We start from the raw sequence: 18,141 nt of genomic DNA on the forward strand, positions 1-18,141 counted from the left end.
TCTGATTTCAATATTAGGATAATACCATCTTTATAAAATGATGTGGGAAGTGTTCCCATCTCTTTTACTTTCTGGAAGATATTGTCTAGATTGGTGTTAATTCATCTTTAAACATTTGGTAGCGTTCTCTAATAAAACCATTGGGCCTGGGGCTTTAGGGTTGGGAGGTAGCTTTTTTTAAAGATTGATTTCCCTAATAGTTATAGGGCTACTCAGCTACCTATTTTATATTGAATGAATTGTGGGTGGTTGTGTTTTTTGAAGACGTGGTCTATTTTATCTAAAGCTGTCACGTTTGTTCTTGAGAGAGGGTCTTTGTGTGACATATCCGTTTCATTCCTGACATTGGTAATTTGTGCTTGCTTTGTCCTTTGTCAGTCTTGTTAGAGGTCTGTTGCTCTTAATGATCTTTTCAAAGAATATAAAATATATTATTACTATATAAAACTATACAATAAGATAATTGTTATATTAGGGATTAACATTAACAGGATCCTTGTTTTGATTTTCTCTTTTCAATTCTATTGATTTCTGCTCTTTATTATATACTTTCTTTAGCTCTTTTAGATTTATTTTGGTTCTTGAGGCCATAGCATGGATTAAATACTTTGAGACTCTTCCTCTTTTCTAATGTATGTTTTTAGTGCTATAAATTTCCCTCTCAGTGGTGCTTTACCTGTGTCCCACAGATTGTGTATATTGTGTTTTCATGTTAATTCAGCTCAGTGTATTTTTCAGTTTCCTTTGAGACTCTTCTTTAACACATGAATTGTTTAAAGGAATGTTATTTAGTTTCCGAGTGTTTGGAGATTTTTCTCTTCCTCTGTTCTTAATTTCTAGTTTGATCCCATGTGTTTATAAAACAAAGTCTGTATTATTCCGTTTCTTTCAAATTTGTTGAGATTTGTTTTATGGCTCAGGATATGGTTTATCTTACTATATGTTTCAGGACACTTGCAAAGAATGTGTATTCTGTTGTTGGGTGGAATGTTCTATAAATGTCTGTTACATCCAGGGGCACCTGGGTGGCCCAGTTGCTTACTTTGGCTCAGGTCATGATCTCACAGTCTGAGTTTGAGCCCCACGTCAGGCTCTGTGCTGACAGCTCAGGGCCTGGAGCCTGCTTCAGATTCTGTGTCCCCCCCCTCTCTCTGCCCATCTCTCAAAAATTAATAAACATTAAAAAAAAAATTTAGGTGTCTATTAGATCCTGTTGCTTGATGGTATTGTTGAATTGCTGTATATTCCTGCTGATTTACTGTCTAGTTGTTCTGTCAGTAGTTGAGAGAGGGGTGTTCAAGTCTCCCCAACAAGGACTGCGGACTGGTTTACTGTTCCTTTGGTTTCTATCAATCACTTTTTGTTTTATGTATACCTATTCAGCTCCATTGTTTGATGCATATACATTTAGGAGGGCTCTTTCTTCTTGATGCATTTGCCCTTTTTCATTCTATAATGACCATCTATATCTTTGGTGATTTTCTTTGTTGAGAAGTCTGCTTTATCTGATATTAATATAGCTGTTTCTGCTTTAATTGGATTAATGTTTCTATACTGTGTATTTTTTATTCTTATTGTTTTTACCTTCAGTTGCTTATATCATTATTTTTGAAGTGAATTTCTTCTAGATGGCCCTTAGACTGGATTTAAAAACACGACCCACCTATCAGTCTTTGTCTTAAGTCTGCCATCACTTTTTTGTTTTGTGTTTGTTCTGTTTTCATTTCCTGCATTCCTTGCATTCCTTTAGATTAACATTTTTAGAATTCCATTTTATCTTTGGTGTTTCTGAGTGTACCCACACACTCAGGCATGTGTGCAGAGCACATAAATTAAACAACTTGACTGAGTCCTCAAAAGCCATAAACTACCAAAACTCACTGAAGATGAAGTAGATAACCAGGGTATTCTACAACTAGTAAAATAGTTGGATTCAGGGGCGCCTGGGCAGCTTAGTCGGTTGAGCGTCCGACTTTCGCTTAGGTCATGATCTCGCGATTCGTGGGTTCGAGCCCCGCGTCGGGATCTGTGCTGACTGCCAGCTCAGAGCCTGGAGCCTGTTTCAGTCTGTGACTCCCTCTCTCTCTGACCCTCCCCTGCCCACGCTGTCTCTCTCTCTCTCCTAGAAATAAATAAAACATTAAAAAAAATTAAAAAAAAAAAAATAGTTGGATTCATAGTTTAAAATCTCCTGAAATAAGAAATCATCAGGCCCACACAGTATCACTGGTAAATGCTACTAAACAAACAGTTCAAGAAAAATAACACCAATTCTCTGCAGTCTTTTCCACAAAATAGAAATAGAGGACACTTTCCAACTCATTTTGGGGCAAGAATTGCCCTAATCCAAAAACAGGTAAGAACAAACTAGACCAAGAGAGATGCAAAAACCTATTAGGAAACGGAGTCCAGCAATATATGAAAAGAATAGCATACCACAGCCAAGTAAGGTTTATCTCAGCAGTGCAAGGCTGATTCATATTCAAAAAATAATTATTGTAATCTGCCATATTAGCCTGATAAAGAAAAAGCACCTGATCATGTCAATTGATCCAGAAAAGCACTTGACAAAATTCAGCATGTATTCATGATATAAATTCTCAGGAAACTAGGAATAGAAAGGAGTTTATTCAGCCCAATACAGAGCATCTAAAAAATTAATGATGGAAGACTAAATACTTTTCCCCCAAGACTGGGAACAACAAAGCAAGGATGTTTACTCTCACTACTCGTATTTATCATCATAGAGGAAGTCCTAGCCGATGCTGGGAGTCCAAAACTAAATAACTAACTAAATAAATAAATAAATAAGTAGCACATAGTTAAGGGAAACAAAGAGGTAAAACTGCCCATGTTCACCAACAGTGATTAGAAAATCCTGAGGAATCTACCAAACAAAACAATCTTCCTAGAACTAATAGAGTTTACCAAAGTCATGGGATTTAAGATCAAAACATAAAATCCATTTTTTGTCTATACACTAGCAATGAACTGAAATTTTAAAATACTATTTACAATAGATTTTTAAAACATAAAACATGTGATCTAACAAAAACATGATTAGTATCCAAATGCTAAAAATCATAAAATTGATAAAAGAAATCAAAGGAAACCTAAATAAATAAATACTGTGTCCATGGACTGTTAGACGAATAATAAAGATGTCTTCTCTCCTCAAATTGATCTGCAGATTAAATGTTATTCTAATCTGAATCCCAGCAGGACATTTTTGTAGATAAAGCCAACTGGTTCTAAAAATTGTACAAAAAGCAAAGAAACTAAACTAACCAAAACAATGTGAAAAAGAAGAAGAAAGTTGGAGGAATTAGATCACTATCTGATCTAAAAACTTACTGTAAACTACAGCAACCAAGACAGTGTGGTATTAGCAGGGGGAAAGACACATAGATCTTTGCAACAGAACAGAGTTCAGAAATAGGCTCATAAAAATATGGGTGAAATGATTTTTTTTTATATAGGTGCAAAGGTAGTTCATGGGGAAAAGTTAATCTTTACAGTAAATGGTATTGGAAAAGTTGAACATTTATAGGCAAAAAAAATGAACCCTGTCTGAAACCTCACACCTCACATAAAATTTAACTTCAAATAGATCATCAATCTAAATGTACAAGGTAAAACTATAACACTTTTCTTAAAAACCACCACCAACAACTTTGTGTCCTGGAATTAGGCAACATGTTCTTAGACATGCACCAAAAGCATAACCCATAAGTGAAAAAATTGACAAATTGGATGGACATCATTAAAATTAATCACATTTGTTCCTTGAAAGTTACCATTAAGAGAATGAAAATGCTACAGACTGGGAGAAGATATTTGCACACTGCCCCTCTGACAGCTGACTTGTATCTTTAATAAAGAACTTTCTAAACAGCAGTAAGAAAACAATCCAATTTTAGAAGTGGGCAAATGACATGAACAGACATGCCACCAAAGCAGAAATATAGATGGCAAATAAACACATCAAGAGTCAATCCACATTATTAGTCATAGGGAAATGCAAACTTAAATTACCACGTAAGAGCTCTGCACACTGTTAATGACTAATGTTAAAAAAAAAAAAAATACCAAGTGCTGATGGCTTGGAGAGCAGATGGAACTATTATAAACTGCTGGTGGGAATGCAAAATGGTACATTTGGTCTGGAAAACTGTTTGACAGCTTCCTATAAGCATTTGCCAGATGATCTAATAATTCCATTCCCTACATCTGCTTTAAAAAATGCAAAGTATATGGCAATGAGAAAGAATGAAATCTGGCCATTTGTAGCAACGTGGATGAAACTGGAGGGTGTTATGCTAAGTGAAATAAGTCAGGCAGAAAAGGACAGATACCATATGTTTTCACTTATAAGTGGAACAGGAGAAACTTAACAGAGGTCCATGGGGCAGGGGGAAGGGGAAAAATTAGTTGGGTAGAGGGAGGGAGGCAAACTATGAGAGACTCTTGAATACTGAAAACAAACTGAGGGCTGATGGGGGTGGAGGAGAAGGGAAGGGGGTTGATAGGCATGGAGGAGGGCACTTGTGGGGATAAGCACTGGGTATTATATAGAAACCAACTTGACAATAAACTATAAAAGGAAATAATGCAGAGTATAGTCTTACAAAAACCTGTATGCACATGATCACCGAAGCTCTGCTAATAATCACCAAAAACTAGAAACCAACCAAATATCCTTCAGCAGATGAGTGGATAAACAAACTGCTACATCCCTGCAATGGAATACTCCTTCATAAAAAGGAATGGACAGTTGGTACACAGAACTTTGTCAGTGACACTCAAAAGCATTGTGCAGAATCAAAGTAGCCAGTCTCTAAAGAATACATGCTACATGATTCCATTTGTATGACATTCTGAAAAAGACAAAACTATAATAACTGAGAATCGATGGTTGCAGTAGTTTAGGGTTTGGGGAGGGTGGGACTCAAGAAGGGCATCAGCTTTAAGGGGAGATGGAATTGTTCTGTATCTTGATTGTGGTTACACCAATCTATACGTGTGGTACAGTTGACAGAACTGTTGACCAAAGGTAAAGGTCACTGTAACTAACAACACAACAAAAGACTGTTGCATCTTCCCCACACTGAAATTGTCCAGGGGATTATCTCGATTATAAGCAGATCCACCATCAGACATTTATCCAAGTTTCAATGAGACTATGAGATTAGAGTTCCGGAGGGCCAGTGAGGAAGTGTTTTAGCAATAAGGTGGTTGCTCAGTTCAGCCATCTTGACTTTGGACATCAAGATATCCAAAATAAATTATTTTTCTGAGCAAATAAAATTTCTTTCTAAAATCTGACAGTGTTAACTGTAGCATTCCACAAGTATGTGGTTGGCTGGTGTATAGCAAATGAATCAACTCTTCCATTAACAAAACAGAGTAAGGCCTGGGAACAGTCAATGGCCTAGAGTATTTTACCAAGCACATCAACTTACCCACTCCTTTCTGCCCTTGGCTTACTGCAGGAGGTTGTGGCTCACTGGATTGCTGAAAGCCGCATCGCCATTGAGAAGATACGTTTGTTGACCCTGAAAGCCGCCCACAGCATTGACACTCTGGGCAGCGCTGGTGCTAAGAAGGAGGTGAGGCCCCTCGGACCACCATCTGCCAAGGCTTCTTCAGTTTCTTTCACCCACTGGGCATTTCAGGTTTCGTGGTACCCGGATGGCACTCAGAATATTGGAGTTTCCATGTGATTTTGGTTTCAAGCTTATATGTCACTTGCTAGTTTTCCTTTCCTTTGCCTGTTTTGGGGAATGATTTTCAGGGTGCAGAGTATCTTCAGCATTTTTGAGATGCAGCAACAGGGAGTAGGAAAATGCTAGACTACACAGACTTGGAATTGTACCCTGTATGCCATTTTCTGCTACCATGTGGCCTTGGGCAAAGATCTGATCTTTCTGCCTTTGGCCTAGAGTTTTAGTCAAGAGGGGCAAGGATGACAGAGAAGGCATAGCACTTTGCTACTGCGTGGTAAATGCGTCATAAGACTCCTTTCTTTCCCTGCTTTCTGTTTCGGGCTTATATGGAGTAAGAACGTGATCACTTAATTCTAAAAGCCAATAAAATGGGTAAAAGAGAATTGATTAGTGAAGGCTCTTGAATTTTTTTTAAGTTTTGTTTTTTTTTAAGTAGGCTCCACACCCAACATGGGGCTGAACTCACAACCCTGACATTAAGAGCTGCATGCTCTACTGAACCTTGAATTCTTTTTTATGATCCCTAAGGTGATAAATGTGATTTATCAGCTGCCTTAAATCCTTTTGGAAACAAGGCAAGTTATAAATAATAAAATAGGATTTGGAAAAGATCTCTTGTTCCAGAATGTCTGTATTGGCTAAAATATGGCCATTAGCAGCATTACAATGGATCTCTTTGTTGGCATCCATCAAAGATCTTGTCTCAGTGCTGAATTAATGTGGGAAAGTTCCCTTGTCTCATTTCACAAAGAAAATACAGATTATATACAATTCTGCCACACTGTGTATCATCTAAGAAAGGAACATTCTTTTTATATCTTGTTTATGTAGATTGCAATAATTAAAGTGGCTGCCCCTCGGGCTGTCTGCAAAATTATTGACCGGGCCATCCAAGTGTGTGGAGGTGCAGGTGTGTCCCAGGACTACCCTCTGGCTAACATGTGAGTAGATGTCACTGTAAGGCTTGGAATGGAACTAGAAATCTATAGCTGCCTCGACACTAGTTGCTGAAGAAGAAATACAGATACTAAAGATACAGTTCAAGGCTAAATGGGGTAATATAGGTACAATAAATGGTTGCTCTTAGGATCACAATTATCATTTCACTGGAGACATTGGGGTTTGTGGACTAGCGAGGAAATGGCATAGGGGTTCACCCTGAAACTAGAAGCATCAGACAGGGTCACAGGTGGCGAAGGGAGCCCAGAGCTGGGCTTAAGTATGTCCTTAGGTCTGTTTGCCGCCTCCTCAGGGTCGCCTCACACCACTGACCATCTCAGGTCCAGATTCTGGTTGCTGGGAGCCAAGGAACACTCTGCATTGCCCGTCACCTCGCAGCCCCCTGCCACCCTCTCTCCCACACTGGAGAATCTGGTGCCCCACCAGCTTTTAACCATAAGGAAAAACTAAATGTATAGTACTATGTTTATAAGTGGTACATATTTATACTTCACTGCCTGTGGCTTACCAGAGATATCTCTTAGTTCTAGCAACTTCTAGAACCCTAAAGCAAACCAAGACAGATTAATCCCATTGCACTGGGCCATTTAAGACTCCACTACCCAGGGTGAAAGCTTTAAATGGCATTTGCAAGCCAGTGGGCTTACTTTCCTTGATTTTCTTTGGGCTCTTTTTCTCATCATGGTTTTGGTGAGATTTCAAAAATAAAGAGTTGGCTTAAAATCAGAGTGACTGACATTAAAGTACCACGTTTCAAAGTACCTTTGATAGCTCCTGCCATCCCTGCTCTTTTCGTTTCTCCAGGTATGCCCAAACACGAGCTCTGCGCTTAGCAGACGGGCCCGACGAAGTCCACCTGTCCACGATCGCGGCAATGGAGCTGCGGGACCAGGCCAGAGGCTCGAGGTCCAAGATATAGGAGGCGGCGGCGTCTCCCTCCAGACAGACAGACTTCTCGTCCTCTCACACTTGCACCACATTCTGGTTTTGCACCAGTTTGAGCACCGGATTAATTACTCATTTTCAGTAAAAATTGTACCATCTGTTTCGATCAGTGGGTTTTATAATTTCAGGGGTAGCACAGGTTTAAGTTAAATTGTATAGCTGCCATCATTCAGTCTATCACCTAAGCGTTAGCATTTATTCTTAAAACAGCTTGTAAAGAGATAATCAAGTAAGGTGCATAGGCATAAAAATGTTTTCACTTTTGGATTCTCAGGAATTTAGATAAATTCCATTTAGATAAATATCCAAGGAGTCACTGCTCTGTTGGTGTCTTTTTTAACACTGGGTTCAGGGGTTGGGTCAGCACCTGGCAGGACCACGGTGTTTGCCCTGGGGAAAGCTGTGCGACCCACTGAGGCATTCCGAATTCATATGAGCCTCTTCAGAATTCAACAGAAAACATTTATACATAAAATCTGAATGCAGTTTTAAGTTTACCAGAAAACATAGCATACTTGTTGTATGAGAAAATGTAATTAAGAAAACTTAATTATGTTGATGAGAACAGTGGATAATTTAGGTTACAAGAAAGTTACTTAGTTTTGAGAAGAGATTAAAAACCATCTGCTCTGAATGCCATTCTGTTACTTCAACACCCTAAGCAAACATTCTTGTGGCTCTTTAAATCAGTGCTGCCCAGTATGTACGTAGCGGCCACTGGCCATGTGTGATTCTTGAACACTTGAATTATGCCTAATGCACTGAGGAACTTAAGGTCTTTCACATTTTAATTAAATATTGATTCTTAGTTACTGGAAAACTTTTGAGTATGCCTGCATACTTGGGTGTGTGAACTGACTTTTTCAAATGTAAATTTTTGGATATCTGAACAGGGAGCAACTATTTTAGATGAAAATTTAGACTCCAAATTAAGAAACAGAGTCACTCACTCATACCAAATTTTGAAGACTTACTATGAAAAAAGGTGAAATATCTCATTAATACTTCTTAGTCGCAATTACATATTGAAATAATAAAATGTGGATAGAAAGCATACCTTGTTTTATTGTGCTTCACTTTTTACACTTCTTAAAATTGCAAGTTTGTGGCAGCGTCAAGGGCAAGCAAGTCAGTCGGCACCATTTTTCCAATAGCACTTGCTCACTATGTGTCTCTGTCACATTTTGGTAGTTCTCACAATATTTCAAATGTCTTCATTATTATATTGAATTGCTACAATCTCATCATAAAACTTGAACAGATGAGGACTTGGTTCTTATGGATGAGCAAAGAAAGTGGTTTCTTGAGATGGAATCTACTCCTGGGGAAGACTGTTGAAATGACAAAAAGAAAAAAGTTAAAACATCACATAAACTTAGTTGATAAAGCAGCAGCAGGATTTCAGAGATTTGACTCCCAATTCTGGAAGAAGTTCCATGGGTAACTGCTTTCAAACAGCATCACAGCCTACAGAAAAATAGTTCATGAGAAAAAGTCAATTGATACAGCAAATTTCACTGTGTTGTCTTATTTTAAGGAGTTGCCCCAGCCACCCCAACCTTCAGCAGACCCCACCCTGAGCAGTTAACAGCCACCAACACAGAGGCAAGAATCTCCTCCAGCAAAAATACTGAACCTCGGTGAAAGCTCAGATGCTGGTTAGCATTTTTTTAGCAATAAAGTTTTTGGGTTTTTTTTAAGATTTTGCTTTTCAGTAATCCCCACATCCATTGTTAGGCTTGAACTCACATCCCTGAGATCAAGAATCACATGCTCCCTGACTGAGCCACCCAGGTGTTCCACCTCCCCCTACCCCAAGTATTTTTAATTAAGGTGCATCCTGGTTTTTTTTAGACAATGCCGTTGCATATTAAACAGAGTACAGTATAGTGTAAATGTGTCACAGACCCTGGGAAACCAGAAAATCCCTTGGACTTGTTTTATTGTCACATTTGCTTTATTGTGGTCTGGCAACCGATGGCCCACATCTGTGAGGTACGCCTGTGACTGATTTCACCGGTTTCTTGTTACCTTTTGATGCTACTGGAATATTAATTGGTAAAATATTAAATTTTCAAATGAAAGTATTTTTATTTCTAAAAACTTTAAAGCTGTTTTATTAGCATACACATCTCAAACATTTAAATGTCTTCTTGAAGTAGGGAGCCAGCATTAAACAAAGACCTGCCTTGATTCTTCTGTGTCACAGGCGCGTCCTAAACATTTGCCTTTGAACCTCATTTTTGAATCTCTCTGAACCTCATTTTTTTTCTTTCTGTGCACGGGATTAACTTCAAACTAGAGGACCCTTGCCTCCTGAGTGGTTGTTGTGACCATCACTAAAGCCACGTAGAAGCACTTGGGGTATTTCTGAACCACGATATTTTATAAGGTATCCTCATGTGAAGTAGGTAAAATCTTAGAACCCAAGCTATCGAATCTTATTTCTAGTTTTAAAAGTTGTCACTTAGAAGAACTCAGGATTGAGGCGCCTGGGTGGCTCAGTCAGTTAAGCATCTGACTTTTGATTTTGGCTCTGGTCATGATCTCAGGGTTTAAGAGATCAAGCCCTGTGTTGGGCTCTGTGCTGACAATGCAGAGCCTCCCAGGGATTTTCTGTCCACCTCATGTGTGCGCACACTTGCTGTCTCTCAAAATAAATAAACCTTTAAAAAAGTTGACGTGTCTGGTACCCAGAATTTTGTGATAATTTTTTCCTATGTCTTTGGAAAAAAAACTGGCTCAACTGGTGGTTGACTTAGTTCATCCATTTTCACTTGTCTGTTCCGTACACAACCATCTCTAAGGCAAGTCACTCCAGGAAAGGCTCCAAAGAATGAAAAGATGGAGGGATGCCTTTGCTTTAGCCACGGTGAATTAAAGCATGGAAGCTCAGAGCCATCTCTAGGACGTCCTCAGGCTGTCGCCGTGTGGCAGTGCACCCAGGGGCGGTCAGCCAGCTTTGCCATGCCACAGTGTTTGAAATGAGAAGCTGCCCTCCGTAATCACCACATGACAGGAAGCCTTGTCATGAGCAACGAGGTTCTATTTGAGCTCATCCCTTAGGCTCCCTCCCTCCACCATGGCCTCCTGCCTGCTCTTCCAACATACAACCCCCGCCAGGCCTCTGACACTTGGTTCTTATTGTTTTTTCTGCCTGAAAAGACCTACCCTGAGATTCCCAGATGCCTGTTCAAAAGACACCTTAGGAAAGGGTCCTTCCTGACTACTTGCTCTAAATTAGCAGCACATGCTTTGTCACTTCACCTCTCTGCTGTTCTCGCAGCACTTAACACCTGACATATTTTGTGTCTACTTATTTATGACTGCTCCCATGCAGGTGAGCCCCACTTTTCCCCTCCTACAGTCACTTATTTCACCTATTTTGTGTACTGGGGTTCCTCTCAGTCCCTAGAACCATGCCTGGCCTCCAGTAAGTACTCAAAAGTATGGATGGATGAATGACTGAGCACGGATGATCCCTGATTTGGATTGGTGAGAGGGCAAAACATTTATTTATAGGTCTACAAACAGAGCGGAGCAGAAGCTCAAGCTTCAGCCCATGAACACAGGCGCAGAATGGGTTACAGTTAGCTAGAGAGGACATCGGTGCCCCAGCAGTGGGCGGTGCACAGCATTTTGGCAAATCAGGCGATGAAGTAACATGTGATGAGTATTTAACAATCCAAAGGAATGTACACACTTACTTTTTAAGTTTTCCTGCTTTCTAATCCAATCTAATCAGCCAGAGCTCTGTGACCAACTCTCACTTCAAAGGGAAGTCAGGACTCCTAAGAAAAATAAAACCACTGTTGGTGATCATTAGAATTTCCAAGTTTCCAGATAAACAGGATTCTGGGAAGTATCCTTCACTTAATTCAGGGCAAAGAGCATTTAGGGTTTGTGATCCTGCCACAATATTTTTATTTCTTTTTTAGTGTCTCATTAGATGTTTATCATGAAGAAACTCCACACACATTCTAGTATAAGTGTGTGGTTGTGATAAGCTCCATGAAACATGGACTTTTCTCTGCCTTATCTTCACAAAAACTACCTGAACAAACAAAGGGTGATTATCACAGTGCTACCTCTCTCTCAGGACTGTGCCTTAGCAGCAACCACCCTTTCACCCACTGGGCTGATGGCTGACACCTGCCGGGTGAAAAGTCATGTTTCACTTTTTTCAATGGGAGAAGATGGAGACTGCAGATGCCTCTTCCCCCCACACACTTACCTATGACTTCATTTTTTTCCCCGTACCGCACATCAGCCTCATTGGCCTTCTGCTGTTTCTCCAGTGTCCCAGATTTTTTTCTTAAGTTAGAAATATTTGTTTCTTACTAGAGGGTTCTCTCATGAGAGAAGAGTATGCAAAAAGAGGCTTCCTGGGTTTTCTCCCATTCAAAACCTTCCTCCCTGTGGAGGAGGGAAAGTTCTCCATCTACTCCCGGGAAGTTAGGCTACTCTAGTTTTACTTTTGGTTATTTGCATGAAGAAAAAAAAATCAAAACCCCACTATTAGCAGGCTATCTGTCCCTTGGTACATATGCCCAGTCCACTTGGACAGCCAGCCAGCTGTGGGCCTCAAGTACCCATCTCCATGTGCTGCCCAGGATTAGACGGTACATTGGAAACAAGGTTCTCCTGGCTAGGGATCAAAGAACACCCTAGCTCCTGGTCACATGTTTGAAAGCATGCATAGCACCTCCAGTGAGGGTGTGAGAGTCCCTCTTTGGCAAGGAGGCAAGCCCTCTGGCCACAGGTGGTATCTGGAATAGACGCTTAATTACTCCTCCAAATTCTCTTCAGATTCCTTAAGGTGACCAGAGTAAAAGCAAATTCTGAAATGGCACACCAAGTTACACAAGGTGGAAGAAGTCATTAAGGCCAGTCTCTCCAACCCCATGCACAGAACTCTGACCCCACTGACCCCCTCCTTTCACCCTTCAGGACCACCTAGTCCTGCCCACCACTTCTCCTCAGTGGCAGCCTTCAGCCCAAGTTGGAAGTGGCCCAACTCAGGAACTTGATCTTCACGCCCAAGGCTCTACCTTCAAGGTCTTTGCACTTGCTTCTCTATTTACCTAGAAACTTCTTCCCCTACCCCACGTGTTCAAGGCTTGCTCTTTTCCTGAAAACATGACATTCTTGGTTTTTCTTTCATGATCATCCCATCTAAATTTCTGTTTTTTAAAGTTTATTTATTTTGAGAGAGAGAGGGAGGGAGGGAGGGTGGGCGGGTGGGTGGGAGACAGAATCCCAAGCAGGCTCTGTACTACTAGCATCTAGCACAGAGCCTGATGCAGCGCTCAAACTCAAGAAATGTGAGATCATGACCTGTGCTGAAGTCAAGGGTCGGACGCTTAACTGACTGAGCCACCCTGGCACCCCATCCCATCTAAATTTCTATGCCCTTCCATCACACACACACGCATGCACGCACGCACATTCACACTCCTTTCCCTGGTTGGTTTGGTTTTCTTCCTAGACCTTTCACCATATAACATAATGTATCTCTTTTTTAAAAATGTGGTTTATTGTCCCTTCTTCCCCCACTAAATAGTATGCTTTAGCAGAGAGAGGTTTGAGGTTTTTGTCGGTTTTGCTCACTGCTCTATCCTTAGTATGTAGGACAATGAGCAGTAGGTCCTCAATGAATATTTGTTGAGTGCATGGAGTTCAGCTGCAGGAGGGCAGGGATCCCAGGAAGTCCACTTCACCTCTATATCAGAACTGTGGTAACATAGGCTCATGTTTGCTCACTGGCCATACACATGCTTTTTAAAAGACCTGAAGCTAAGCTTCTCAACTCTAGCTAATCATCAGAATCCCCTGTGGAGCCTGATACAGACTCAACTGTGCCAGCGACTGTGTGACCTCAGTGGTAACAAGATACACCGGGGCTGCTTCCTGATCAAGTCCGTTCAGGTGTTTGACTGTAAACACCAGGAAGAGACTGGCTAATGCGAGCAAAAAGAGAACCTGTTCGGTGGGTGTGGACATGGAAGATGGAGACCTCTGGAGGAGCACCCCAGCTGTGGCTTCCCTACCTCTGTCCTGTGTGCTTGCTTGGCCACAGAGGAGCTGTTGGTTGACAGCCTCAGGTTACACTTCCACCCACAGCCTGTCCTCAAAAAGCAAGAGGAAAGAGAAACATAATTCAGGTTTCATGATTAAAATGTTTCTAGTGCCACATTAAAAAAAGTACAAATTTGGGGCACCTGGGTGGCTCAGTCAGTTGAGTGTCCGACTCTTGGTTTCGGCTCAAGTCATGATCCTGGGATCGTGGGATTGAGCCCCACGTCAGGCTCCGTGCTCAGCTTAAGATTCTCTCTCCCACCCTCTGCCTTTGTCTCAGCTGAGAGAAGATTCCTCTCCTCCTTGGCTACAGACTTCATGTCGGCTGTCAGATCATCATATCGCTCAGCCTGCTCGGCCAGACTGGCCTTTGGCACCACGCGGTTTATATCCAGGACTGGATGTTCTGTGTCCGGAGTGGGTGGCGGCAGACGGATGGGGACTCAGCAGCCTCTGAGCGGCAGCAGCCAGGCTGAGACTCTGTCCCTAGATCTCTGTCCTACAGTCGTGCCGCACATACGGGGTTTCCTCCCAGGACTGTTTCTGTTGGCCTTTTGTTCACAGTGCCTATTCCACAGTTTTAATTTTCTGTAGCTTTCAAATCTGGTTGAGGAAGTCCTTATCCATTTCTTTCACACATTTCAAGAGTTTTCTCACAAATAAGCCATCAAATCATTTTACTGGGACCTGGAGATTGCGTTGAGTTTACTGTAGGGACAAGTGACACTTCTACGCCACTGAATCATCCTACCGGGAATAAGATGCGTCTTTCTGTTCAAGAATTCCTTTATGTCCCTCGGTAGAGGGCCCGGCTTCATGTAACCCTGGCACACCTATTCGGGTTGTGCCCAAATATTTTGTGTTTCTTTGTGTTGTGGCAGATAGTATTTTTTCTATCATTGTTTGTGTACAAAAGCTGCTTTTATAAAGTTTTGGTTTTGCTGATTTTAAATTTCCCCTTAATATTTTTTTTTTTTTTTTTTTTTTTGAGCGAGAGAGAGGGCACGCGGGCTTAGGAGAGGGAGGGAGGAAGAGAATCTCAAGCAGGCTTCACACTCAGTGTGCAGCCTGATGCGGGACTCGATCCCATGACCCTAGGATCATGACCTGAGCTGAAATCAAGAGTCAGACATTGAACTGATTGAGCCACCCAGGCACGTGTAAAATTCAGCTTTTAATAAAAGGTGTATATATGAGAGTTCAAGAGTCAAATCAGGGGCGCCTGGGTGGCTCAGTTGGTTAAGTACCAACTTCAGCTCAGGTCATGATCTTGAGGTTTGTGAGTTCTAGCCCTGCCCTGAGCTCTGTGCCGACAGCAAGGAGCCTGCTTTGGATTATCTCTCTATATATATCCATCCCTCCCGTGGGTGCTCTCTCACTTCTCTCTCTGAAAAATAAATAAGCAAGCATTTAAAAAAAAAAAAAAGGATCAAATCCCCATTCAAAGCCAGTCATGAAGCATAGCGCTCTCCTCCCACCACATACACTCATCTCCTAATCCCACGTTCAACCACTTAAAATCTTTTAATCAATGGGTATAGCTAACTTCTTCTAAATAATACAATTACACTACTACTCATCTCCCAGGTTTTTTTTTTTTTAAACGTCTCACATCTTGAGAAAATTTATAGAGTAGATGCATATCCGTATACCATCACCTAGATCCATACCTGCTTCCTTCTCTCTCTGCTGTTTGAGTTGCACACATCATGCCACTTATCCATAACACAGTGATTACCCTCGGGAAACGTGACCTCGATGAAACACTACTATTCATATATAGTCTGTTATATTGTTACTCCTTCATTCTCTTTTTTTTAGCCATCGTCTATTGACTTGTGAATTTAGATGATTCAATTGCCTTTCGTCTTCTCTTGCCACCAAACATATGCACACACACTCACACACATCTTGTTCTTTCATTCCCCTAACGCGATCATATCAGCATCATCATTATGGAAGGACCAGTCAGAACCTTACCTCACCACATCCCACCACAGCCATTTTTTGGCTGTTCTACTCCTCCAGTCTCCTTCCTCTCAGTATGTTCAAGCACAGAGACTGTCCCTCAGCTTCATCTTCTCGAAGAATGTGTTCCCAGAGTCTTTGACCTGCTCTGGGCTGGTTGTGCTCTAAGTCAGCTGCAGGCTCTTGATTTAGCATCTCTTTTCATCACGTCGGAGAATCCCTCCTTCCTGCCCTGTTCCCCCACTCTGGGGGAGAACATCTTTCAGGAGCTTCTTACAAAACATTCATGGGAAGTAAAGCTGAGAGCTGGTGTGTCTGCTAATGTCTAAATGCTGTCCCCTCACTAATTGGCAGTTTGGCTGGCTTTAGAATCCTAGGCTAGGAAATCACTTTTCCCTTAGACTTTGAAAGACATCACCCTTTCGTTTTCTTTCAGGGTTATTGAGAAATCCAGTGCTACTCTGATTCTTGCTCCTTTCTAAGAAATGCTCTTTCCTTCTCCTGCAATACCCTGGACGTTTTTAAGAACTTCTTGTTTCCTATTGTAAAATTCCACAATGACGTGCATTTGGTAGGGTTTATTTTCATCGGCTGGGTTGGTTACTCAGTGGCATACTCCTCCTTTCTGGGAATGCTTTTGAATTTTTATTTTGTCCTCCACCCACCTTAGTCAGCTCAAGCTGCTATAACAAAATACCATACACTGGGTGGCTTCATTCTGTTTTGGAAGCTGGAAGTCTAAGATCAAGGGACCAGCAGACTCAGCGAGGGCGGGCCCTGCTTTTGGCTTCCGGATGCTGCTTTCTCACTGTGTCCTCACATGGCAGAACGAGCTCCAGGGAGCTCTCTGGGGTGCCTTTATAAGGTCACCACCTTCAAGGCCTTATCACCTCCAAAGGCACCACCTCCTTATACCACTACCTTGGGAGTTAGGATTTCATCATAGGAATTTTGGTGGGACACAAATCCCTAACATTTCATTTTCAAAACTATGGTCTCTTTATGGACTTTTTTTTTTTTTTTTTCATAACAGGCCTCCTGGACTGGCTCTCCCCTACTTTGTGTCCTGTTTTCCATCTGTTTCTGTTTATTCTGCTTCTTAAGGAAATTTCTGCAATATTATCTCTCAGCATCTTCCATTTTTTCTCATTTCTGCTGTTTGGTTTTTTTGTGTTTTGTTTTGTTTTTTGATAAGACATTATTTTAATTCTCCAGGAAAAAAAAATATTTTTTTACAATGGCTTCCTTTTGTGCATGCAGTGTTTATCTCTAAGTGTATTAAATATGACAGTTTTCTTTTCCAATGTTCTCTTCTTTCTTCACTGTTTTCTCCAAATTACCTTTTTCTTTCCTGTTTTGGCCTCACTCATGCTTAAAATCCTGCTGGCACTTAATCTGAGGTCTGACAGACAGCTTTTCCACCACGCTGAGTTGCTTTAGGAGTGTCCCGGTGGGTTGTATGACCAGTGGGGTGTCTGCAGCTCTATCACACCTGATAACATTTCCTGCTCTAAACGCCAGGAGGTGCATAAATATTCTCAACTCATCTCGATCATTTCAGGGTTGACAATGGTGTCTGTCTGGACAGCTCCCACATTTAAAGCCAGGAAATATGCTCCATTTCCAGTCTTGGAAACTGGATAAATGTACATGGAAAGGCTGTTCTCAGTCCTGTAAAATACTGAAGGGTGAGCGTGGGGTTGGAGCTGAAGTTCTAGTTTACTGAATACATACACAACTAAGTATTTGCAGAACTTCTTCCATATGACCTTTCTTTTCAAAGACAAATGACTCATTCCTTCACTGACTCAAATCACATTTTCATGAGCTTTTTCCTGAAATAAAGAAATTGAGGGCACGAGGCTGTTCTTTTCCTGCTCACAGACACTGCCACTTGGCAAGGGCCAGGGAGTGAGGTAAATGTTCCTCGCAGACATTAAACATCATATATATTGCTGCCGGAGAATAACTAAAAACTCTTTACACAGTAACCACGTAACTGTTAGGCAAACCATATACTTTCTCAACGTTAAAAAAATGTAAGCATAAACACTGATTCTTATTTGTATGTGTAATGGAGACTTTTCCATTAACAGTTCTGGTACTTTCTCTTCTCTTACTAAATTATTTCCCTAAATTGGGGCTTTGTAAAAATAATGAAAATGTACACATCTTTGGTAAACTTGGTGGTAAAACTTTTTCTTTTTTAAAATGTTTCTTTTTTAAAAAAATTTTAATGTCTATTTTTGAGAGAGAGAGGGAGAAAGAGAATGAGTATGAGTTGTGGAAGGGCAGAGTAGAGACGGAGACACAGAATCTGAAGCAGGCTCCAGGCTCTGAGCTGTCAGTACGGCGCTCAAACTCACGAACAGGGACATCATGACCTGAGCCAAAGTTTGACACTTAACTGAGTCACCCAGGGGCACCCCCAAAAAACTTTTTAAACTGGCCACCCTACTTCCTG

At 41.2% G+C, this 18,141-nt stretch overlaps 1 protein-coding gene across 5 annotated transcripts in view; it reads left to right on the top strand.

The window, feature by feature from the left end:
• The window catches only part of ACAD11 (acyl-CoA dehydrogenase family member 11), a 95,595-nt gene extending 86,910 nt beyond the window's left edge, over positions 1–8,685 (top strand). For all 5 annotated transcript variants that reach the window (XM_039243890.1, XM_039243889.1, XM_039243887.1 and 2 more), the window contains 3 exons: positions 5,493–5,609; positions 6,558–6,667; positions 7,491–8,685. In XM_039243890.1, the coding sequence (XP_039099821.1) occupies positions 5,493–5,609; positions 6,558–6,667; positions 7,491–7,605 (342 nt within the window). In that variant the 3' untranslated portion in view covers positions 7,606–8,685. The remainder of the gene's footprint in view (positions 1–5,492; positions 5,610–6,557; positions 6,668–7,490) is intronic.
• The last annotated feature ends 9,456 nt before the right edge of the window (positions 8,686–18,141 follow it).

The sequence above is a fragment of the Hyaena hyaena genome, unplaced genomic scaffold (assembly GCF_003009895.1).
Source record: "Hyaena hyaena isolate Hyena2069 unplaced genomic scaffold, ASM300989v1 scaffold_234, whole genome shotgun sequence".
Lineage (NCBI taxonomy): Eukaryota > Metazoa > Chordata > Mammalia > Carnivora > Hyaenidae > Hyaena > Hyaena hyaena.